Genomic DNA, 27173 nt, shown 5'->3' with positions numbered 1-27173 from the left:
ACTTTCATGTAATTTCCTTAATGAACACAGTGAATCACTTTAACAACCATGGTAAAGATGGTCACAAAAACAAGTCTGGTTACATGATGATTCGCTTAATTATTGGATTGCTTAGCAACCAAAATTCTGGTTCCAACTGTCTTTATAAACCGAGGACTACCTGTAATATTATTTCTGTTTGCTTTATTTTGCTTTGGAAATAATGGCTTTTAAAACTAACAAATATAGCCTCTTTTAAATAATTTAATAGCAGAATACATTAACAATGTTAAAATATATTTTTGTTTACATATAAATGAATAAATGAGCAAAATATAAATATCTTCCTGCAAAATATCCACAAAAGTTAGTTTGTATTTAAATGTATGACACTGAAAGCTAATAAAGATATTATTATTATTATTAAAAAAATAAATAGAGTTCTTTTCATCCCTGGTAATATGCCTGAACTTGATGTTCTAATATAGAACATCTAGGTGGGTTTTTGGCACAGGAGAGGATAGCAAAAAGAGGCCATCAATATTTATTGAGCTTTTTCCTCATTATAAAGAGTACGGTTTTCATATGAGAATTGGGGGCAGACTACTGCTTATTTCTCTCTTCTACTTGTTAGGAACATCCAGTATAATGTGGAGAGTTTTTTTTAAAAAAAAAAAATAAATCTTAGATTTCCATAGAAATAAGCATGCTTAAAACAGCCTGAGGTAGGAGAAGCTATACATTTCTACTAGAAGCGCTGAGCTTTTGACTATGGAAAAAACAGATTATAAATGGCTTTGTAGTATCAGCACTGTGGAAATATAAAGCTGTTTCTGTGGTTCCCACTTTGCCTCTATAGCAGGGGTGTCAAACTCAATTTCATTGAGGGCCACATCAGCATTGTGGTTGCCCTCGGGGTGTGGTCAACTTAACGTCAGGAACATTGGGAGTGCCTATGGGAAGCTGGGCAGGGCTGTGGAGGGGAATCTGGGGTTTTTCAAGGTGCCGGAGCCTGGTCCACTGGAAGACCCTTGTCCCTCTGGGCGGCTCCCAGACAGTGACACGGGCTTCCCGGGGCCCTGGGTGGCAGGCTCCTGGCCTGGCCCTTGAGTTCCTGGTATGCTGGGACCCCATGACCCGGCCCAGCACTGTTTCCCAGGGGCACCTGGCCATGCGTGGGGCAGCTTCAGGGCTGGACTTATGCGGAATGGGAAGGGGAATCCCGGCTGCATCTTGGGGATGGGGGGTTCCTCACCTTCCCATTTGCCTGTTGCTTGGAGGGCTGGGCCAGCAACCGCGGTGCTTGAACCCAACCTACACTATGTGGGCTACAGGATCCCAGAGTGCAGTGGCCAAGGGGCTGGTGGGCTGTGGCTGTTGCCAGGCCCTGCCGGCCCTCACCATCTTCTGTGCTCGCGCCTGGGGGGGCACCCAGCCAGGCTGGGCCGAGATGGTGGGAGCCTCTCTCTTGCCATATCTGGAGCTGATATGGCCAATGGGCCTCGAGTTTGACATGTCTCCTCTACAGGGATAGAAACAATACTGGGGCTTACAAGAGTCAGTTTGATTAAAAGGACAACTCAGTTAATACTGGTGGTATTTCTGAGAGCTTATCAAGTGTAGCTTGGGCAATCATCAGAAGCAGCCATCACATAACAGTTATCTAGGTAGAGAGTCAAGATGAATGCTCTTCCATTAGGGACATAGCTTGAACCCACAATTGGTATATTCATTGTCTATTATTAGTTCAATTTCTATTTGACCAGCTCACTAAGTTCCAGTTAACTAACGATAGTAGGAGGGGGAAAAATCATCTTTCACCTAGGCCAAATGAAATGATAAACTGAAAAGCAGAAGAAAATAACAAAAAATCAACAATAAAGATCAGCTAAAACATTCCGAAAGAAAAGCAGAGACTGTTACTAACAGGGCTTCAACTATAGCGGTCCCAAAAGAACTCAGTAACAGACTGGAGTTAAGATCCTTAAGGCTGATAACTGCCAAAAGTCTCAGGATAACATTTTCTGCAACGATAATCTGCACAGCGACAAACTTCCATATTTAGTGCACAGAAATATTAATTTCACCGTATCAGAATATTTTTAAGCTATAAACTTTGTCAATATCTTTAAATCTTTTGAAAGTGACTCAATCAACTATTAAAAATATTGAACTTTTAAAATCATTGTCAATGCAATAAAACTTCCATATTAATGTACAGATATGCATCCCCATCATCAAAATTGGTTTAGAACAATTTTATTGCTTTTATTCAAAAGCCATCATTATTGTGTACATAATGTATATAATTAAATCTATTTTCAAATGATTCCCCAGTTGAGTATTAAATTGCACTTTGCAAACACTGCTTTCAAAAATGCTTGTTTTAAAACATGTGGACCTTCTAAATCTTATTTTAGAAATCCTGAATTCTGAACTATTCCGGAAAAAGAGGGTTTTTTCTCCAGTAAATTCCAAAGGAGTATCTTAAGCTATTTTTCAACTGGTCATGTTTGGCAAACTTTTGTATTCAATGTTGCATTTGAAAGAGGAAACAAGCAGAGAAGTTGATTTTTCTCATCCAGTAAGCTCCTATGTAAGTGGTTCAGCACTGACTTAGTGAGGACCAACAGTAGGAATGTATCTTTATCCACAGGCAGCAAAAATGTACCATCTCATCTTGGAGTAATTTATCCAATAAGATGATTTAAGGGACAGTTCAATGGCACCAGTTTTGGAAGCCAAAGCAGAGGGAAGGAATATAAATCAAAGGTGACTGGCAGGTAAAGGATATATGCAGCAATCAGCCAAACCATGTGCATCCTGGCACAAATTCAACAAGATCACTTATAAAAATTTTAAGTCAGGAATACACAAAAGGGGGTCTGGTGCTAACTAAATCCACAGATAGATTACACGCCACTGAAATAAACACTTCCAGATGCTGGTGTACAAAAACCTTTCACAGAAAGAAATGTTTTCTTTCATAAATTTGAAGGGAGGAACCTCGGGTGAAGGGAGAGGAAAACAAGGGCTCCATACTGAGACCTGGTTTCCTACCGCTTTTACGGAACTAGTCATTTTTTTTCCAAAATATAAAATGTGACACACACAAAAACAATATGCTGAAATTCATCCCTGACTAAGTAAACTTCAATACAGCCATGTTTGGGTAGCAAAAAGAATATCTTTGTATCTTTTATAAAGCACTTAATTTCGATGCAGCTCAACTGACAACACATGCTATATCTTTATTGATGTTTGCCCTTGAGGACAATAGTGTTCCTTGAAGAGCTTTACACACATACATCTCCCCACATAACTGTGTATAAGTACAAAACTAATAATTAAGCAAATTATATAAACAGAAACAAGGTTTTGAGGACAAAGAGCATAAGTTGTTAAGAAAGACAGCCTAACATATCAAAGTATGAAAAGTCTCAACATTTTCGTGCAGTTTAAGATTAATACAACTTTTAACTGAGGCAAAAAAAGTTACGTTACACTGTGCTTTTTATTATGCATGTTGTTATAATTGATAATATTTATTCCTCTTAAATTTTATTATGCTCGATTAAAAATGTATCATGACATGTGGCTCTTATTTTTAAAATGCATTTTTAAGCAATAATGCCTTTCAGAGTTCATTTCCAATCATGAATCCAATCATGACAGAAATTATGTTGAGATTTCTGAACTTCAGTTGCAGAATCTTCCACAATGTGGGAAGAAGAGAATCAACTCATATTGGAAAAAGGCTTTCAGTCTTTCAGATCAGAGACAGGCAAATCTTTTTCTAACTGGGGCTGATGTCATCAAAGAAGCAATGCTCAAGTTGCCTGTTTTATTTTGTGGGGAGCAAAGAAGGGCTTTTGGAGTATAACTTATTTTTTTAAAGGAATTTTAACAATGTGATACTTATTGACATGTTTCAGTATAGACTTTTACCATCATGACTTGCAGGAACTATCAAAATTAAACTCGGGGAAGACTGCACAACTTTATTAGTTATATTAACAATACCCTTGTTATCACCAGCTGTTAATATAACAGCTAATATTAACAGGATAAATGATTTAAACCTAACAGTTCAAAAGGCATATAAGTTTGTCCAGATAAAGGAAAAGCAAGAAGATGTCACTGGAACTTTTTCAGTCACCTTGTAAGCAATTTGCATACATTCACATATACATTTTATATGGCTATAAAATGAGAGCTTTTTCAGCCCCAGAAGCAATTGGAGTAGGAAATGGCATCCAGCCAGCAGAGAAAACTGCCAACCCCAGAAGCAAGCAAAGGCAACAGTTTGAGTGGGAGAAAACTATTTAAGAAAAAAAATATCCAAAGCTAAAGTAAATGACAGTAGTTGGAGAGGATGAACTCCTAATGTTAACACTAATTACATTCTTATTCATTTATATACTTTGTTCTCTCTATATTTATAAATATATAAATACTCCTGCATTAGGAGTAGGTATACTGAACTCAAACAACATACAATAGTGTAACTGAAAAATTTTACAGTTTATGTTATCAAAATCATTAACCAATTGTTATTAGCAACAATAATGACTACACAAGCAATATTACATAAACAGTGTAATTATACATGATAAAAGGAGATCAAAGAAGTCCAAACATTCTGTTATATGGTTTTTCTGCAATGTAATGAAATGTTACGTTATCAAATCTATGTTAAAAAGGCCTCTCAGTTACAACTCAACGCAACTATGCTGCATGTAATTTTAAAATATGCATGAATATGTAGAAACCTCCAAACAATGGGCTTAGATAGGTTATATATTTAAACATAATATATAACTTAATTATATGTCTAGTTATTTTCTTTCTCTGTAGGTACAGCCACTGAGAAACCTAAAAATGTCATTTATAGGAAATTATAACTTGTATTATAACAATTATAACAAATATTCTGTCTCCCACTAACTGATATTTGATATTGAGCTAATTAAATATGCTCCTGGTGACAATATAGAGTCCCCAAACTCTAGTCAATGAACAAATCCCCACAGATATACTTTGGCCTTTTTGAAAAGCCAATTCTCTATTTTTTTTTTTCTGTTTACCTAATTTAAATAACATTTTCAAGCAACTGGTTTCAGCACCAATTCAAAACTGGCTACATCTGTAACACACCCATGTTGGCAGATAAATAGCTTTTTCTGCAATATTTTGTTTCAAATAATAATGGAAATGAATTCTTAGAAAGATAGAATTTTTAATTCACAAGAATCAACAATATTTAATAATAATAATAGTAATAATAGTAATAATAATAATAGTGGTAGTAGTGGTAGAGTTGAAGGGGCCTTTGAGGTCTTCTAGTCCAGAGGGCACCAGGGACCGGTTCCATGGAAAGAGGTTTTTCCGTGGACCGGAGAGTGTGTGATTTTGTGCGCTGCCTACATGCCACAGATGGGGCTTTGCTTGTTTGTGCAGACCGGTTGCTGGTATGCTACGGCCCAGTACCGGTCCACGGACCGGGAGTTGGGGACTCCTGTTCTAGTCCAATCCCCTGCTCAGGCAGGAAACCCTATATCATTTCAGACAAATGGTTATCCAGTCTCTTCTTAAAAACTTCCAGTGTTGGAGCATTCACAACTTCTGGAGGCAGGTTGTTCCACTGGTTAATTGCTCTAACTGTCAGGAAATTTCTCCTTAGTTCTAGGTTGTTTTTCTCCTTGATTAGTTTCCATCCATTGCTTCTTGTCCTGCCTTCAGGTGCTTTGGAGAATAGCTTGACACCCTCTTCTTTGTGACAACCCTTGAGACATACCCAATTTCAGCAACCGTTCTTTATATGTTTTAGTCTCCAGTCTCTTAATCATCTTTGTTGCTCTTCTCTGTACTCTTTCTAGAGTCCCAACATCTTTTTTACATCATGGTGATCAAAACTGGATGCAGTATTCCAAGTGTGGCCTTACCAAGGCATTATAAAGTGATATTAACATTTCACATGATCTTGATTCTATCCCTCTGTTAATGTAGCCTAGCACTGTGTTGGCTTTTTTAGCAGCTGCAGCACACTGCTGGCTCATATTTAAGTGATTGTCCACTAGGACTCCAAGATCCCTCTTACAATTACTACTATTGAGCAAGGTACCATGTATTTTGTACCTGTGCATTTGGTTTTTCTTGCCTAAATATAGAACCTTACTTTTTTCACCACTGAATTTCATTTTGTTAGATAGTGCCCAATGTTCAATTCTGTCAAGATCCTTCTGTATCTTAAGCCTATCTTCTGGAGTGTTGGCTATTCCTGCTAGCTTGGTGTCATCTGCAAATTTGATGAGTTCCCCATCTATCCCCTCGTCCAAATCGTTAATGAAGATGTTGAAGAGCACTGGGTCCAGAACACAGCCCTGGGGCACCCCACTACACACTTCCTTCCATGTAGATGCAGTTCCATTGAGGACCACACACTGAGTATGGCCAGTCAGCCAGCTACAAATCCATCTGGTGGTGATGTTGTCTAACCCACATTTTTCTATCTTGTCAAGTAGTAGGTTGTGGTCTACTTTATCAAATGCCTTACTGAAGTCCAAGTAAATTATATCCACAGCATTCCTCTGGTCCACTAATTTTGTCACTTGGTCAAAGAATGCAATAAGATTTGTCTGGCATGATCTGTTTTTGACAAACCCATGTTGGCTTTTGGTAATGACTTTGTTTGCCTCTAGGTGTTTGCTGATTCGTTGCTTGATTATCTTTTCCAGAATCTTCCCAGGTATTGAGGTCAGGATGATAGTCTGTAGTTTCCTGGATCCATTTCCCCCCCCGCTTTTTTGAAGATGGGAACTACATCAGCTTTTTTCCAGTCCTCTGGTAGTTCCCCAGTGCTCCAGGATCTTTGAAAGATATAGTTCAGTGGCTCTGAGATCACATCTGCCAGTTCCTTCAGAACCTTGGGGTGTAATTCATCTGGTCCTGGTGATTTGAACTCGTCTAGGATGGACAGGTGCTCACTTACCATTTTCTTGCCTATTTTAACTTGTGTTTCTAATCTGTTTTTTACGGTACTGTTTTTGATAAGTTGGACTGTTTTTTCTCTTTGTGTAAAGATGGATGCAAAAAATAGTTATACTTTCTCCCTGTTGCTAGTCACCTTCTTGCCACTTTCTCCCACTAATGGGCCAATCATTTCTTTAACATTTTTCTTGTTTGCTTGAAAGAAGCTCTTTTTTGTTATTTTTGACTTTTGTCGCAAGCCTTATTTCAGTTTGAGCCTTAGCGTTCCTCACTTCATCTTTGCAGGCTCAGGCTATTTGCTGATATTCTGCCTTAGTTATGTGCCCCTCTTTCCACTTTTTATACTTGTCCTTTTTGTCTTTCAATTTATCAGGGAGATCTTTATGCAGCCATACTGGTTTCTTTTGAGAGCTGTTTTTTTTTTCATTGGTATTGTGCTATACTGGGCTTTTATAATCGCACTTTTCAAAATTTCCCAAGCTTCTTGAGGATTCTCATCCATGGAATCCTTCCCAAGCTCTCTCTAAATTTATTGAAATTAGCTCTCTTAAAGTCCAAGACTCTAGTTTGATTGTGTTCTATTGCTTTTGCTTGCATAATGTTGAATTCCAATATTGGATGATCACTCCCCCCCCCCCCAAGGTTCCTGTGGCTTCAACACCTTCTATCATTTCATCTCTGTTAGTGAGAATTAAATTTGTTGATTGTTACTCTTGAAAAACCTGGCTGCTCTTTCTTTATTGTGAAATTCATATAGCATTATATAGACAAGATGATGGTGATGTCCTTTAAATTGCTTTCTATAATGGCCATCTGCATATGGCAAAGTCTTTGTGTATCTACCACATACAATGAGCTATTTCTCAACTTTATTTAAAGGCCTATTGTGGAAAGAATCTGTTGCAGACCATGAGCATTATTAGTTCTACTCAAAAATAGTTATCATAGGAACAATATAGTGAGGTTTATTATGCACAGCAGCCTTTAGTTTTGTTTTATCTCTTGAATTGGACAGATATGAAATTCAAACTAGGGCAAATGGTCAATAAAGAAAGTATTTGGCAAATGGAGAAACCTACATATTTCTGTTAAAATAATTTTCCTCACACAGCATCAAATTATTTCCAGTTGAGAATGCCAACTTATTTTTTATTTTGTTAGAGACACCTGTTGGCTTAATGCAATAACAACTTCATAATGTCCAAGAAACTCATAGCTTTCCATATTTTAATGTTTCAGCATAAAAACATTATATTTTGACTCTTTATATTGTCCGCATAGGTGGATTAATCTTAAATTAGCAGCATGTATGGAAGAAAGAAAATATCTTATCTATAAATAATATAGTCATATACTTTAAATCACGGGTGTTAAACTGATGACATCACGTGACATGTCGCGACATATCGCAACTTTTTTCTCATTGCCGGCAATGGGGTGGCCGTGGTTTTGGCGTGATGCATCTAGCCTCCAGGCTGGCAGTTGACACCCCTGCTTTAAATGAAGATACACTGTAGAATCTCAAATAAGGGAAGAAACATAGAAACATAATATGTAATTATTTATGCACTGAAATGATGTTAATTGCATTACTTTTAATGATTTAATTTTGCTGTATTAGCTTCCTTGATTGGCAAATATAGTCAAATTTAAAGGCTAATTCTTTTTCATCCATTTTCCATCTGCATTATAGATAACAAATTGTTAATTGGCAAAGCCCTAATTCAGGCATGAAATGCAAATCAGGCAGAGACAGTGGAGGCACTAATCTGGCTCAAGTTAAGAGTTCCAAAGCAAAAAAGGTTTTTGAGTGAATTCTCTATTGTAACACTCTAATTATCTTTTATACAACTACTGTATCTCTGCATGCAGACATAATGGGGAAGACTCTTGCAGTAGACCTCTTGAAACATGCCAATGCCATGAGATCACCCATAGAAAATACCAACCGAGAAACCAGAAGAGGAACGTCACAAATAATGTAACAACATTTCCCAACCCCCATAACTGACTCTCTGCTGTATGACTTTTCAACAGAATATCCTGGTCCTCATACATCAATCCAAGTGAGAAGAGGTGCATTGTTAAATCTTAACCTGACAGCTGTAGGCAGCACTGGAGTCACATTCACACATCCCCTTCATATCTGTATCAAACTTTTCAACTCTGTCCACTCAAGAAATATAGTTTGCATTAAATTCAACATAATGTACAGGTCACCAACCTCCAGTCCCTGGCCCATTACTGAGCTGCAGCCCATTGGAAATTGGGCCACGCAAGTGGCAGTAGAGCAAGCGTGCAAAGCTCCATTTGCACAATCAGCCATCCTCTCCCCCCCCACTGATCTGTGAAGCCGGAAAGGTTGGGGACCGCTGACTTAATGGATGTATAATAGTTTAAATCCTTTTAGGATTTGGATCAAGAAAAAATTGACAGAGAAAGATTTTATTGCTGTGTCTACGATGTAATTCTATAATATATGTAAAATAAATATTACAATAGGTTATCTTAAATAATGAGTCAAAATCTGTTAAAAATAAAAACGGGGAGTCAACAGAGGTGCACACAACACTTAGCAAACTTTGTTCCCTCACTAATTTTTAGCTGCTTTCCTCTTCTTTCTCCCTAGAAGCTACTACCCCAATTTTGCACAAAAGGATATCCCTTTTATTATCATTCAAGTTTCTGAATACTGTATATTTAGTATTTATTTAAGTACTGAAGTTCCAATTCTCCAATAATGTGTGCATGTTGAAAAGATTAGGTCTTGGTCTAGATTAGAGTCCCTCTCCTAACAGCTAGCTAGCTACCTCCTGCTCATAGAAGAATTAAGATTTTTTCTAATTCCTTCTTCCTCAGTAGCCACCTTTATTACTTCAGTAGCCACCTTTATTGTTTCCTAATAGTACTGTATAGAGTATTTAAAAAAGTGTTATTCACATTACTGTCAGTAAAACATTTCTCCTCAACATGACTGAGAGCCAGTGTAGTATGGTGGTTATGGTGATGGACTAGTAAAGGCACCCATTTACCCCCATTTATGGGAACTCAGTGGGTGCGCTTGGGCCAGCCACCAGCCTAATCTAGAGACAAACATTAGAAAAATAATCTTGCATTTCTTTCTTTAATAGGAAGCAATACATACCTGTCAGACCTTCAACTCCATTTGATTAAAGCAAAGCGTTCTTTACTAAGTGGTTATAGTCAAGTCAAGTCAGCTCTGAAATCATTGCACTCGCTGGATGCAAAATAAGGTATAGGTTTTCCCCCAGCTCATCCCTCTCTCCATGACCAGTCCGTTTCCAGCCAACTGGAGTTTGCCAAGATGTTTTGAGAACTCTGAGATGTTTGGGGGTAATCCACATATTTCTCAGGGTACCTGGCCATGGGATGCTGCATCCAGGATGGTGCTGCTCTGGTCCTTCTCACCTGTCATTTCCCCCCCTCCCAATTTCCTATTGTACACACAAAGCTTTATTGCCCTTTCATCTTTTCCCCTTTCATCCTTCCTCCCCCTTCTTCTTTTGATGGCAGAATGCTTGTGAGGCCCCAGCTGAAGCAGGCAAAGCTAACAATACCATTATTTGATATTCATTTGTTATATTTATATTCCATCCTTTCTCTAGGAGTTCCAGATTGATTCACAATACTGTTACAAAGCCTAAAATGATGCTTTCATTTTCACTATTTATTTATTATTTCATTTATATCCCACTTTTTTTCTAAATAACTCAATGGGGGTGAATATACCTAATATTCCTTCCTCCTCTTATCTTCTCCACATCAACCTTATGAGTGGGTTGGCCTGAAAGAGAGTGACTAACTTCAAGTCACACAAGATGAGTAAAATTATAAAGATGAGTTAATAATAGAATCAGAATTGGAACAGATTGGTAAGAGAATGTAATATTGACAAAGAGTAGGGAAACATTTTGGGGCATTTTTCTGACACCACTCTTAGAGCCTTATCTTTTATAAATGAAATGCTTTGAATATTTAAAAAGAAATAGATAATTTTAAACACAATTTTATACTTATGTAGAACTAAGATACTTTTTCAATTACATCTATAAAGATACTTCTTCAAGTACATTACTATAATGTAAATGGTTTATGAAGTCTAAGTCATTAAGAACCTTTAAATGTGTGACTTAAGGAATTAATCTTGTTAGAAGATTAATCAATCCACTAATATTAGAATATTTAAACTTTGTTGACACTAAGAGTACTCCAAACAAAAAAAAATCATCATTAGAAATATTTAAAACAAAAGCCCTCTTCCTTTGCCCCAAACAAAAGAAAAACATTGTTTCATTCCCCCAAGAAATTATTCCATTTTTAAAGAAAACTAGAATTTCCACAAATTGCATTTAACAGTTCCAAGTGTTCTTCATTTGACCACTTGAAAATCAAATTTCTCTAAGATTATAAATATAGCTTCTTAAATCTTTGTTATTACATACTGTGTAAGGGGAAAGGGGTCCAATCTTGTGGCCGTAGCGGCGAATGGCCTCTCTGATGTGGGCAGGCTGGATGGCATCACTCTGGGCTTCTACACCACAAGCTGCAGTACTCTGCAGCAGCAACAACAACAACAACAAAGCACGTTCATTGTTATTAAATTGAAAACTTATAACAAGCACACACTGTGAATGAAGAAAATTGACCTTTGTAGAATTTACTTATTTCTTTTGAAGAGACAATCATTGTCACACAGTTCACATTAAAATAAAACTCAAACATTCATGAACAGAGCAAAAAGGAAATTTATTCTAGAAGATAAAGTTTACTTGTACAACACATGAAGAACAGGAAGAAGAATAGCATTTTCGTTGTGTGGAGAGGCTACTTTGGAAGCAAGCAACATTAACACCATAAGTCCATAAATAACAGAGAACTTAGAGGAACTTCTGTGCACCAACTGGGGCTTAGAATGGAATCACCAGATTGACCACTTCTGATATTACTAAAAGCCCTGCTTTTTCTTTAGGTGAAGAAAGCGAATGCATTTGTTATTTGGTATGATTAACCCTAGTAAAATTCTTCTGATTTTCCTAAAGGGTAATTTTTTATTTCCCCTACATGCAGTTTTGTAAAAATTGTAGTTGTGAAGCTTTCTTAGTAAGTCAAATGATACCAGTGCTTAGATTTGCCACTTTACTCATATTATGTGATTCAGTCTGTAAAGTGGATTTTTTATACTTTCAATGATTGCTGAAATGCCCAATGTGTGATGAGGAATCTATCTCTTCTGATACTGATAGGGATTCCTAGCTAAATGAGATCTTAAATGAAATCTCAATTTATTTTAAGCTTGCAAGTCTCTCTCTCTCTCTCTCTCTCTCTCTCTCTCTCTCTCTCTCTCTCTCTATCTATCTATCTATCTATCTCTGTATGTCTGTGTTTATGTTTGCATCTTTAGTATAACATTATGTACCTATGGTGCCAAGCTGACATAAATTTATTCTGCTCAAAGATTACTAACAATTTCCAGAAGAGGCTTTATTGAGCAATATTTACTATCTCACACGACTTATTTTTATTCTGGGATTTACATAGTACAGGTAATCCTCAATTTACAACAGTTTGTTAAAGACTGTCCAAAGTTACAACAGCACTGGAATAAGTGACTTACGACCATTTTTTACACTTAAGACCATTACGGCATTCCCCAAGTCAAGTGATCAAAATTCATACGCCTGGCAACTGTCTCACATTTATGACGGTTGCAGTGTCCCAGGGGCAGCTGTCTCACTTAGCAACAGAAATTTTGGGCTCAATTTTGGTCATAAGTTGAGGACTATTTTATTTTCAAGCAAAATTTTTCTCAGGCTAGAAATTTTGATAAATCATTTCTAACAATCCAAAACTTATTTCATTTTTTATCTCATTTATTTATTTATTTATCCCTTCATGTATTATTTTGTTATTATTTTAAATCTCAATTTTGTAATATTATACATTCTACTGAATGATAAAACAACAATCAATGTTACTACTAGGACCCCTAGTAGACAAGGAGCTTCTGAACAATTACTTTGATATTTAAGGTTTATTTCTTTAATTCTTCATCTAAGGCTTTCAGAGACTTTTCAAAACAATATACTTTAATATAAAAAGGAAGAGTTGTTTTATATCTGAATGACTAAAGTTTTTTTAATGGATTTGGGGAAAAAAATACTCTATCCAAAATGAATCTTCATGGGAAAATTATTCCAAAACTGCACCACAATAAGGAAACTGATCTCGTTGAAGCACAGTCACAAGACCATCTAAAATGGTTGTCAGATCTCATATAAACAAATCTTAACTTCCAAAGCAACTTAGATTTCCATATGCGTTCCATTCCAAATTCCATTTCACAGCATACATTTGGCAGCACAAAAATTAAACATGTGCCGGGGATTAATTGATTGATTAATTTTTAATCAAATGCCAACAACTTTGGGTAGCTTACAAACAGTTAAAAACAGTAAAAACACAAATATTAAAAGACAATCATCGTAAGGAGGAAAATAAGAAATATACATATTATACTTTTCACTGTGATTAGCTGAGCCTCACACAATCCTGATTCATATTCCATCTTTCTATTCAGACTAGATTCCCAAGACAACTTATAGCTTAAAAGAATCACCCACAAAGAGACAAGATAAAAATCATTATACTTCAATGGGACAGGAATAGCTGTTCTACCTGGATCCAAAGGAGAAATGTGCTTCAGAGGGACACTGGTGTGCTAGCTATACCTGTCAGTGCCTCCTTAAAGAAAGCAGAAATTGAGGGCAAAGAGTACCTCATAAGCAGGTCATCTTCAGAAGGACCTTTCCTTTGGATCTTATGATTCTGTCAGATTCTAAAGAGTTACTTCCAAGCATCACACTGAGAGTCTGACTAGAATGGCCTACAAACCTCTTCAATACTATGTTTATTAGATGTCACAGGAAAGACCTGCAGACTGAACAGATAAGATGAGCTTTTCCAGAGGACAGCATACACATTTGGAGTAGCTGAAATATTTCACTGTCTCTATTGTTAGTTTTAACGTACTTTTTTCTTCTTTCGCTGTTTGACTTTGGAGGATTCTTGTCCAGTGCTGCCATTCCCCATTGTCCCAGGCTGAATTTTCCCAAGATACTGTGGGCCCGTTGATGGCAGAGTGGGGGTTGGTGGTGGAGTATTATCAGGTGAGCCTGGATTACTCTTCATACTTGCAGTCTGCCCTAAAACATGCATCTAAAAAAGACAAAATTACTCCTTTGCCTATTCTTCTCTGATACCAACACCAATCAGTTCCATGTTTTAATGGTAGAAGATGAACGTGGTCAGAAATTGGGACATTGCAACAATTGCAACTTTTCTTTCTGGAGCTGTTCCTTCCCAGCCCTCTCCACCTCCAAAATCCAGAAGGATCCAGTATAGACAGTTTCTGTTCTTCATAGAGATTGTACTTGATTAAGCTTCATTGCTGAATCTAAACTTATTATAATATATATCCTAAATCATACAATTTGAATCCAAATCTTTCTGATAGAAGTCTAATAGTGCTCAATACATGCAACAGTATTCCATAAATATACTTTCAGAAGATGTTCACTGTCCCTGCCACCATTTCTAAGATAAAATGGCAACCATAAGTAGATGCAAGCATCGATGGATTCTAGTAGGCTATTGTATTATAGCAAATAACAATTTCACTGTTTTTGAAAAATAATAATAATATTCGGAACAGCTTACATCCTGCAATGATACCTTTAATACCACAAAACATCAACATCTGCCTATTCCAGGTCCTTGGGAAGGACTCAATAGTTGGACAAAAATGCCAAATCAAGTTTGAACATCTGATTGACTACGTAATAAACCACAATTTTATATAAAAAAACCTGCTTTGGAATTATCTATATATAGAGAAATTGCCTTAATAATTCTTAGGTCCTTGGTTAGGATCTCAATTATTACATTTTCACCAGTCTTTGACTGTAAATCTAATTATAGATTACCCATATAACAATAATAGCTTTAAAAGAAGGAGAATAGTTTGATTTTTCTTCTTAATTTATTGCAGGGGTGTCAAACTGCCAGCCCCACGCAGAAGCTGCGCCCACCCCAGCTCCGACAATGCGAAAAAAGTCACAATATGTTAGGACATGTCACATGATGTGGCGAGTTTGACACCCATGATCTATTGCAAGGAAGAAAGCCCAAGTGATTCCTTTGCAACAAAATAAGTAAGGTACATCAATTTGGAAACTAAAGTTGTGAATGCTAATACAAGTTTCATTACAAAGTTATAGTAACAGAATCTTACAAGAGTAAATGTGCTCTCTCTCTCCCTCCCCCCCCCAGTATATCTATTTGAGAACTAGAGGTCAGGTCGAAGATGCTTTCTCAGGTTACATGGCTACAGTTCTTCCTTCTGTTCCTAAAGGTTATTTCTGCTGCCCTATACAGTAGGCATTGGCCACACATAGCCAATATATATATATTTGTTTTCGTAGATTTTCACGGGTATAGGTATGCAGGTCTTGGCGTATTCGGGTCTTTTCTCGTGTAAGATTGAGAGTACCTTCGTGACGTTTCGACGAGGTCCCACTTGTCATCTTCAGACTGGGGTCTTCGGCTTTGTGCTTGTGCGAGCAAAGTGTGATCGGAGCTGCCGTCTCTCTATAAATATTGGTGGGTGTGTGTGGAGTGCTGGCTTAGTTGCTGTAGGTGGGTTGGTTGGCTGTGTTGGAGTTATTGTTTGTGGATTGTTCAGCTGTTTCGTAACATCCTGAGTAGCTGAGGTGCTGGCTGTGTGCCCATTAGTCTTTTGTGTTGTGGTAATGGGCTGTGTGGTAACATCCTGAGATCTAGTGTAGTGATATCCTGAGTTCTGTGTTGCAACATCCTGGGTGGTTGGCTGTGTAGTAACATCCTGAGCTTTAGCGTTATAACCTCCTGAGTTCTGTGATATGATGTCCAGAGCAGAAGGCTGTGATGTAACATGTCGGGCTTTGGTTTGGCTCTGAGTTTGCGGTCTAGCTCTCTGTTCATGGTGTGTGTCCGTCTGCTTTGTGTGTGGGTCGGAGGGAGGTGCAGCAGCTGGTGATGTCGTTGTGGTTTGGCTTCTGGATGGTGATTGCATTTCGTCTGAGGGATGGGTTTGGGCTTAGGTTTGGGTCTGGTGAGGGTGAATGGTGGTGGTGTACTGTGTTGTTCTGGGTCCGGAGTCAGTTTTTGTGGCTAAGACTCGTTTGTTGATTAGGGCTAGTTTCCAGATGTCTGGTAGGCGGGAGGTATCGTCACATTTATTCATGTTGTGGGGTGTTTTTCTATTTCGATGGCTTCCATAATTATTCTCTTGTTGTGGTGTTCAGTTTTGGAGATTAGTTTGGTTCCTTCAAAATCAATTTCATGTCCTGTAGCTTTAAGGTGCTAGAAGAGGGAGGAAGTTTTTTCTTCTTTTCTGACTGCGTTCTTGTGTTCTGGGATGCGTGCATTTATTCTCCTATTAGTTTGTCCAATGAACTCAGAACTCAGGATATCACTACACTAGATCTCAGGATGTTACCACACAGCCCATTACCCAGGTCGTTACAACACAAAAGACTAATGGGCACACAGCCAGCACCTCAGCTACTCAGGATGTTATGAAACAGCTCCACAAACAATAACTCCAACACAGCCAACCAACCCACCTACAGCAACTAAGCCAGCACTCCACACACCCCCACCAATATTTATAGAGAGACGGCAGCTCCGATCACACTTTGCTCGCACAAGCATGAAGCCGAAGACCCCAGCCTGAAGATGACGAGTGGGACCTCGTCGAAACGTCACCAAGATACTCTCAATCTTACATGGGAAAAGACCCGAATATGCCAAGACCTGCATACCTGTACCCGTAAAAATCTACAAACACACACACACACACACACACACACACACACACACACACACACACACACACATATTCATTTACATGGAGAAAGGTGTGGTGGAGAAAGGTGTGTTCAGGAAAAGTGATTTAGACTCCTTAGAGCAGAAATGTCAAACTTGTGACGTCACGTGACATCACGTGACATCACGTGACATATTGGGACGGTTTTGCCATTGCCGGCAATGGGGTGGGCGCGGCTTCCTGATTACGCGTCTAGCCCGTGAGTCAGTAGTTTGACACCCCTGCCTTAGACCCTCCATAAATATTCCTATAATTAAAATTTAAGTCCTTGTAATGATACATAAAGTAAATCAATAAATTACATACTGTAAACTATAAACTTTAAGTCATATTTACCTCAGAATGGTGATGCTGAATAAAAGCAGCAGATATTGCATGACTAAAAGGGTCACCAGCTTTCGGTATTATGTCCTGCTTGACCAAAAGGGCCAGGTCCACCAGCTAAGGAAAAATGACAATTTAAAAATGAACAGATGGAAATCTTAAATTGATTGGCTATTAATAGGCAAAGGATGCACAGAAAAAGGAGAAAGAGTTTTTAATGTTTTGATATTAGTCCTGGGAAGTATTACAAGCATGTGTTTTTTTGCCTTTCTATGAGGAGAGTATCTTTCCATATTAAGTTGCAATACAGACATGAAAAATGTTCGAAGCACCCACCTTCCAGCATATGGAACAGCCAGTTTGGGGTAGTTCATTATCTAGACTAAAACATACATAGACCTGAAGAAAGCATGTTTTCAGCAGAACTATTTCAAGGTTGGAAGAACAGGAGAAAAACAAGGCCAATTAGTGGAGGTAACACATTTGAAAAACAGGAGGAGGAATGGGCAAGGTGGTTGGATATTCCATCCTTGAATTTAAAGAAATGGCATCTGGAGACTAGGAGAGGTGGGGAGCAAAAGTGTAGGGGAGATCTTCCTAGGCTGATTGAGTCCATTGTAGCTGCTGTCCATGATTGCCCTCAAATTCAAATGTAACTAAATGGCATCTTCCCCCAAAATTATCAGAAATATAAACATTTTTTCATTTACCTGTGCTACTGTCTCATATGCTAAATAAGCCAGCATTTCCATAGCACTTGCATTTGGTTTTATTTCCATGCTACTACAGTCCAACCAGTCTCGAAATTTGGAGGCTTTTTTGGCTGTATTGAAAAAAAATATATTAACCTTGTATCTTCTGATTTCTACTGTTTCTTATGAAGAGTAAGACCTTGTAACCTCTAATATAAGTGATGGAATCCAACATTCAGGAATCTGAATTCCTTTACAAGTAAGTAAGTAAGTAAGTAAGTAAGTAAGTAAGTAAGTAATTATTTGTACAAATAACTTAAGGCAGCAATCATATCTAACACACCTTTCTCCTCCTATTTTCCCTACAACAAACACTCTGTGAAGTGGGTTGGGCTGAGAATGACTGGCCTAAGGTCATCCAGCTGACTTTCATGGCTTAAGGCACAACTTAAACAAACTATATAGTGAGGGAGCCCATCATCACATACTATGCTGAGCACATTGGGCTACAAGCAGTGGTGGGATTCAGCCAGTTCGGCAGAACCGGTAGCTAATGTTTTGTTGCCCAGTCCCAGGACGGACTTCCGGAAGAGGCATCCACACAGAAAGCCGGTTGTTTACATATTTGAATCCCACCACTGGCTACAAGCATATTCCACAATTTTCGGTCCACAGCTACAGTCTCTGCATCCTTCCATTTAAGGCTGATGTTTTCAAATCTTCCTGAAATATTTGGCACCAGGTTATCTTTGGCCTTCCTCTTTTTCTCTACCATCAGATGATATCCAATTGATTGTGGTTTTTGCTGGACATTGCTCACTCATGCCGAGTACATGTCCAGCAAACAGCATTCTTCATTCTGTCACTATCTCACATGTGATATGAAGAATCCTTCTGAGACAACATTGTTGGAAGACACTGATCTTATGAATAATTCGTGTTGTAGTTTTCCAGAACTCACTGGCACAGATGGCAGTCAGTATGACAATGGAATTAAATCATCTGATCTTTGTTGCTAGCAAAGAAGCTAGCAGTCTTAGGCAGCCAAACAACTACTTTGTTAACATTGTAATCTCCTGACTAAGGTACCATTTCTTTATGCTAAATAAATAATAATGGTACTTTTGGATAAATGGATATAATATTAAAAGAAATGAAAGCTTCCATATACTTTAAAATATATTTTAAATATGTTTCTTTTCTTTTTTAAAAAGTCATTCTGGCATTTTGAAAAAAGAAGTAGAAACACCATTTACAAAGCATACTGATAAGATCCTACATTTAGATAGTTTTCAATTCAGAGGGCAGGTGATGTGAGCCTCCTACATTGATTACAAGTGAATAAGGAATCCAATGTTCCATATTGTCACTTATTTCTGAATATGATTTCTATCAATATCTGACCAATATTTTGATTTATCTCAAAATACATTTTATTCTTTAACCAAGTCTGTGCAATATTTCTCAAATAAGCAGCTTTGAATCAGATATTTCAAAAACATCTATTATTTTTATACTATGTTTTCATTTCTGTGTAGATGAATTCTACTAACTACAGTATCTCAGAAAACAATATGTATTTATATAAGTGTTTTTCCAAGTTCAAATTTTCAATACTATTGTCTGAAAGATATATATAATCAAGGTGTACCCTTGATTATAATTAAAAGGTGTAAAATGTGAGGTTATCACATTTTAAGATGAAGAGTTTTCACTTAACTATTTACAGATGCTTAAAACGAACTCAGAAAAAAGCAATGGAACAGCAAAAACACTACTTACACACCAAATGTCTCTGCTATTTGACATTTACAGAAAACACAATTGTGGATGTGTCATTTATTCTTCACATTGTGATCCTCAAGTGAACCAGTCATTTCTCCAAATCAAAAGCTTGTTATGGAAAACTAGATAAGTGCCTTTCATTTAACATTTTTGTGCTTTTGTGCTTTCATTTATCACTGGAACACACTGTGCTATTTTGTTGAGGTTTTTTTTATGACTCCTTCATTGTGCTCTTTTTGTCTCTTTGACCTCTAAGCTCTTAGCATTATTTGTAGTTATTTTTATTATTGTTTTATGACAAAGACCCTTAATAAAGTAATAGATAATTAAAGTTATGTTGTTTGAAAATGTAGGTGCATATGGAGTAACTTTAGCAGATTAATTAATTAATTAAAAACTGGCTATAGCTTTAAAATTAATTCTAATATCAGTTGTGCTTTTCCTTACTCCTACTGATGGCATTAACTTGCCATCCCATTCTGCTTTTTTTTAAGCAGATCCTTGAATGAGCATGCCTTTATTATTTCTCTATTTTTTCCATAGGGGGAAAATAGGGGGAAAACTCTCAAAATTATTTCAGGATTTTGAGAGCATTAAATATCAAATGGCTAGCCCAGGGGTAGGCAACCTAGGCTCTTTTATGACTCATGGACTTCAACTCATGGAAGTCCATGAGTCATAAAAGAGCCGAGGTTGCCTACCCATGGGCTAGACAATCACTATCATGTGTAATCAATTTATACAATCATACTGCAGGTGAACATGTACAAGAAGTTAATACAAGGAATCTTATGAAGGGACTCCCAAATTCATCTATAATGAGTCACATTGAACTTGAATGTACTCTCATGTCCTTTTTAACAGCCTTGTGTTTTGATTATGTGCATTTAGTAGGCTTACCAGATAAATTAAAAGCCTCTGGGGGAGGGGAATACAAAGAAATGGTGCTATTATTGCAAGATAGGTGCAAATGGCATTTTTTTTTCTTGTCCTGACACTAAATGTATTTGCTTTTTAACCACTACCAACTTGCAAAATACTAGTTATGAGAGTAAAAAGTTTACACAATACTTACAAAAGCTCAACTGACGGCTTTCACTGAATTCTGCATATTGTGCTGAGTCCATCACTCGTGCTTGTCTTTCTGCTCTCTGGAAGATGATGTAAACTAATAAATGCATACATCACCCAAAACACTAATACAACTCTTTCTCCATGAATCACAGGATGATGTGATCCACACACAAACGCACACACGCACACACACACACAAATAGCAGGGCGCAGAAGCAGCTGGCTATATAAGTAAACTCCCGGATCCTCTACTTTCAACTGCTGACAAAAGCTAAGTGGTTTTACATTAAACAGTCTTGCTTGTATTTTCATCCTGGTGTTCGATTCTTCTTTTGTTTTTCTAACACACACACACACACACACACACACACACACCAATGCATTATTGTTATTTATCAACAATAAAAACATTTCTCTTTGCCTATTTTTTATTTCTATAGTCTGGAACAAAGTAAGAAAACAGAGCAGTGCTCAAATGCAGGATAAAATAATATGTGACTATCTTAAAATAGAACCTGGAGTCATCATGATAAATTAATGAAAAAAATATTCCTCTTGCTACATATATTAGTCTCTCCTAATTCTTTTGGAAACTTTTTCCCCTATAGCTGGTGCTGTTTTCCACTTTAATTTATTCTTTTTATTCTCATTCTACTCAACATGATTTGCCGATGCTGCCATTCAGTTTAATTCAATATATTTAGAACATATATGGTTCCTTTTTTGTAGATGCTATGACATTACCCTTTCAAATGCAACTTCAAAACAATGCAAATTAATACTGTTAACCAGATTAAACCAAGCCAATAAAGGAGCAAGGAGGAAGATATTGCTGGTCAGAAGAACACTGCTCCCAGACCAGCTAATTGAACACGAAATGAATAGCTTTAACTCAGCACTAACTACATTCCACTTGGTTAAGATCAACAACGACAGATAATAATAATAATGAAAGATTAGTCTGATGTTCATTAAAACTTGGCAGAAATCCTATAGCTTTGAAAAGTCAAACTAGAATCTATTAATTTTGCTTCATTTTTTTCCTAGACAAAAAAATACTGAAATAAGTTATATTGTACAATATGTATTCAGAGGCAGTATTTATTTATTCCAAGCAGCTAAATAAATAATTTATGTGGCATAAAGTCAATTGCATTGCCCACCACCTACACCCTCCCCCCCATTTCTGCCCTTTTGGTTTCCCTCCACAGCCTGAAGAGACCACTGTATTCCACTGCCATGACCTCCAGTGGACCTTCCTCTCTGTTCTCCTAAGGGCAATCATTGTGTTCTACCTCACCTCCACTGGGCTCACCACCACCACTGAGGAAAGCTGCCTCAAGACCTGTGGTGCAGCAAGCAACCACAGAGTTGCTTTACCATAAGACCAAGGGAACAGCAGGCAACATGTCTCCTGTCCTAAGATTTCCAGTATGTACACAAGCCTGAAGAAATATAAATTCATTCTCAAAAAGAAATTCTCCTAGACTATAGGACTGGAAATTTTATAACTCAAAAGCCATGAAGAACATTCAGTATAAAACAAATGGGAACTGCTGTTATAATCACAAAAGTCAAAATGGTACCTGAGCTAATAAAACATTGCTAAACTGTAAATTTGTTGCAAATCCTAGAGGCCCTAAAACTTATTTCATATTTGTAATTTAGAGGATTATGTGCTCTAAAATCCACATAAAATTTAATTAGAAAATGAAGCAGAAAGCACACAATGATAATAATCTTAAAAATTAGACAGTCTGAATCTTCAGCTGAAGCTAATAAAACTTTTGTAACACACTGATGGAAGCTGGGATAAGCTGCAGATTTGAAAATAAAAGAACAGATACCGAAGCAATTCTTGTTATCTTATTTAATCTTGTATTTTAAAGCACACCCTTCTCTTCTATCCATTAATATGAATGAGTATGTAAGGAGTAGCAGTTTTTGATATTATACTAAACTTTATTGTGAATTTCCAACTTAACACGAAACTCTAATTTATACCAAAGGCAGGATAAGATTTCAATCTTAAAAGGGCCTCAAGAGGAAGTAATAATCACATATTTTCTTCTTTCCCCTTCTACCTGAAAAAAATGTTGTTTGTGGAATTTTCTATAAACTACTCTTGAGCTAATCTATGAAGAATGTAGCAAGTTGCACAGAGACCTATTCAACCAGATGAAAGTTATATAAATGAGAGGCTCATTCTGCAGAAACTTATTTTCCTTAATTTTCCTTGTCATTCAGTATCCTCTTTGGATTCATGAAATTATTTAGAATGCTGAGGTTGCCATGGAAATGTAGCTATTTCCCAACAGAAGATTATTCTTTACATTAATGTAAAGTGTGTGCATATGTGTGTTCACAATATATATGTATTTTGTTTATAATATATGTTAATAATATATGTTTTACATAGTATAATATTACATATTATATAATAATATATTTTATAATAGCAAAATAGTAAATGCTTTTTTCTTCCATTTTATGAATTTTGAAAAACAAAATATTGGGGCAGCTAATCCTTTTGAATGTTTATTTAAACCTGGTATGGTTATAGTTTTCCATAAATCTAAAATAGGAACTACAACCTGCTGTATAAATCAACATTCTCTTTTAAGTATTGGATACTCATATAATCTTTATTATAAATAATGACTGTTTGACTGTTACAAGCATGCATAAACATGGGAATACAATCATGTTTCAGAGAGAGCCAAGAAATGCTTCATTATTTCTTCTGCTATAATGTTCTTGAGACCTTATTCTATTCACTCCAAAGGCAAAGGATATATACTTTTAAATTCAAACATTGGTGCCTTACATATTTGGATGGATGCAAAAATTAAGATTGCACAACATTCAATTCTTTGGGAATATCCTACTAAATTTAATAGGTTTCACTTCTTGATTTTTTATGTATATGGTTTTTATTAAGAATGTTAAGTATACCAGTAAAATTTAATACGAACTAAACTTAAAGAAAAGATAACAGGAAAGAGTAAAAAGTGCAAGAAAAAGATAAGACAGAAGGAAGAGAAAGGTAAAAATATAAGAGAAAAGAAATATATAAAGAAGTAGGCTCAACCTTCATCAAAACATATTAATAATTTTAGTGACTCTTTACCCTAAAGTTACAAACATTTACCTCTTTATCCCATATCCCATTTGTTATCTATAACAAATCCATAATGTCAGCAAAAGTCCACAAAGCGTAAGCAGAAATAACTAACATACCTTTTTTTAACCCTAATCAGAACCAACTTTATAGTCTTCAATAGGCTAAATTCATAAACTACACATTGATTGTTTTCAACTCCTAACAACCACTTAGAATTTTTCCCATGATGATCTATTCCTAACTTTCAAGCCTCCCAATAGTACAGTCATCACCACTGTAACTGAGTCCACCCACCTTGCTGTTGGCCATCCTCATCTCTTTTCTTCCATCTTTCCCAGCATCAGAGTCTTTTTCCACCAAATTTACAGTTCCTCCTTCCTAATGGCTACAGAGCATTTTCTTGAAGAGCTTTGATGTTCTATTACTGTTAAACTACTCTATTTTCCATTATTTTTCCTCTTCTAAAATTAAGTCAAACTGACCTAAACGTAAACCAAGTCCTTGAATAATATGTATGTATTAACTAAGTAGCATATGAATGATGTTTATTCATATAAATTCTTTTTTGTTTCAATTAAGAATTAAAGTCTTAACTACAAATGATTACCAAAATTAAAACAAAAGACCTACATCAAGAACTCGATCAAGTTAAGGACTTCCAGTTTTGTGAAATAGTGTGCAGTTGCAGGATAGTGAAGCTCTGCTCCCTGCAGCCAGTTTCGTCCTGCCAGGGGGACTCTAAATGGGTCCGAAGTTGCCCCGAAGAGGTGACCGTGAAGGAGGAGCGCTCTGTTGATCACTAAACAACAATGGTCATTTTGTTTGATCCGGGGGAAGCCCTCCGACCCGACAGGAGAAAGGCTAGTGTGACATCGGCATCTAGCCCAAGCTACCTGCAGCCAAAGTCCAGGAGCAACAAGAACATCGGTGAACAGTGTACTTTGAAATGGTGAGAGTATCAATCTTCTCTCTTCTATCTTCTATCTCAATCCTTGGGAAAGACCCCCAAAGCAAGAAAACCTCCGAAAGTGAAGGGAGAGGACTATATCCCCATTCCCTTCATAGACGGAAGTGGCGAATTAATACTAAGGGCGAAAGAAATAGACTGAAATTAAATTTAAAATACTACAATTTCGACAAATCTAGAAACTAAAAAAAAACTACTAAGACTACACCTAAAAGGGTTTTAATGAAATTATAAAAAATATATAACAATAATAATTGTTTATCTGAAAAAATTGGAAAAGGAACATCTAGTGGAGAATCAGAGCACAGAACACTAACAATAATGATTCAGAAACTGGCAGGACACCCAGAAACAAAGAATAATCTGTTCCCTTAAATTTTAAATAACCCTGAAGATAGCTAGAAACAAAAAAAGAGCTGGCCCAGCCATAAGATTAAAAAGTGTCTGAAAGAAAAATACCGGGACTGTTGACTAAATTTAAGAATTGGTTAAAGAAAAATAAAAACTTTGGCTCTTCGCTAATCTTTTAGAGGAGAATCTACAGGAAGGACTTAAGGTGGCTTAACATACTGAATTACAATTTTGACTGATTGATAATTAACCCCGAACCAAAATATTGATGAAAGACTATTTGAAGGGGGGAGACAACATGGATATCGTACACTTATCAAAAAATGACAGGACACCACACTCAATATTCACTCCTGAAGGATTCAGCCTGGAATATCAAAGACTTCCAGAAGCAACATTTCAAGGCAAGACAAACACTTTCCAAGAGGAAATGTACGCAATGTTACATCAGATACAACTGACAATAGATTTAAAGCACAAGGAAATCCAAAACAAATTTGATGACATAAATAAACACATCTCTAATCTAAATCTACAATCAAAAAACACCCAGAAAATGATGGTGAGTGAACAAACAAATCAGATAACAGAACACAAATTAGAAGAACATGATCATATCGATGAAGCTACAAATGAAAAGAATTACAATCCAACACAAACAGGAAAAAATCTACAAGACTTTGACATGATAATAAAAATGGAGTGGACTATAGAATTCCCAGGAGAATTATCAAGTTTGAGAGACAGAAAGTATATATCCTACCTAATCTATCTTTTGTATTCCCAACAATACTTGCAAAAACACAGGAACTGCCAGGTAAGCGGAATATATCAACCTGGAAAGCTATTTGGCAAAAGAAGAAGGCTAGAGACAGATTCAAGAGATTTGACTCACCCTACCAGATGGAGTATTACATGAGTAAACACTTTTGAATAGGTTAAAAGAATAGAGACCTTTGAACATAAAGGGGCCCTATAACAAGAGGGATAAGAGATTTAAGTAATACAATGTGTTTTACAATATATGAAATGTAAAAATATTGGGATGATGTAACTTTTATAAATATAAGTGAAATATAAGTTGATCAGAAAGGATGTTATAGATGATGGTTAGAAGAATAACATAAGCTGATAAAAATGTTATACATAGATGTTATCACTATTTGTATAAATATGAAAAAAATGTCTATATTTAATCATTTATATATTGAAAATATTAAGAATTATATTTGTTTAAGGTTGAAGGAGAATACAAATGAGAGAAGGGAAGATCAAAGAAATTATGGAATTATCAAATTTAATCATTATTGGCTATTAATTATTATTGTCTTTTTTTCTCAAATATATAAACCAAGACAACACGCTGTTCACCAGGCACTAGAGATTGTTATTGTTAAAAATCAATAAAACTTTTTTTAAAAAAAGAAAAAGAACTTGATTCAGTTAACAAAACAGTTTTGCTCTTCTTTGGATATATCTGAAATTACCATTGAAGCTGTTCCTTTCCTCTGCTCATGATGATTTAACTCTAAGCTTATGAAATTTAATTCTCCTATTTTGATTTTTTAATTATCGGGCTTATTACAGCAAACCATTGAAAAACTGAGGACCAATGTTATTTAAAAGTGTGAGAAACAGCATGAAGAATAATTGGATTAAGAATAATTTTACTTATATTTGGTCACCATTTTATCTACACTTACAAAGTTAATTTCTCAATCTATGCAGATATCTTTATTGGTAGAAATATTGAATATGAATGCCTAAAATACAATTATCTTTAAGACTGCAGATGTATTTATATATCTTGCCAAACTGCTTTCTACTATGCTGATAATTTTAATGTTTTGCATTAAAATGGATTCTAGCTTGTTCTGCTTGAATTTCTCAATTGATTTCAAAGCAATTTTTCTAAAAAGGTGGAAATAAAAAATTCATATC

At 36.3% G+C, this 27173-nt stretch overlaps 1 protein-coding gene across 8 annotated transcripts in view; it reads right to left on the bottom strand.

Moving 5' to 3' along the window:
- Positions 1–27173, bottom strand: part of SUPT3H (SPT3 homolog, SAGA and STAGA complex component) — a 304630-nt gene that overhangs the window by 74643 nt on the left and 202814 nt on the right. For all 8 annotated transcript variants that reach the window (XM_039326205.1, XM_039326202.1, XM_039326201.1 and 5 more), the window contains 5 exons: positions 20792–20867; positions 17950–18062; positions 17252–17356; positions 14020–14205; positions 11433–11543 (listed from right to left, as the gene is read on the bottom strand). In XM_039326205.1, the coding sequence (XP_039182139.1) occupies positions 11433–11543; positions 14020–14205; positions 17252–17356; positions 17950–18062; positions 20792–20867 (591 nt within the window). The remainder of the gene's footprint in view (positions 1–11432; positions 11544–14019; positions 14206–17251; positions 17357–17949; positions 18063–20791; positions 20868–27173) is intronic.

Source organism: Crotalus tigris, unplaced genomic scaffold (genome assembly GCF_016545835.1).
Source record: "Crotalus tigris isolate CLP2741 ecotype Arizona unplaced genomic scaffold, ASM1654583v1 scf7180000024340.7048381, whole genome shotgun sequence".
Lineage (NCBI taxonomy): Eukaryota > Metazoa > Chordata > Lepidosauria > Squamata > Viperidae > Crotalus > Crotalus tigris.
This window is presented reverse-complemented; position numbering and strand designations above follow the sequence as displayed.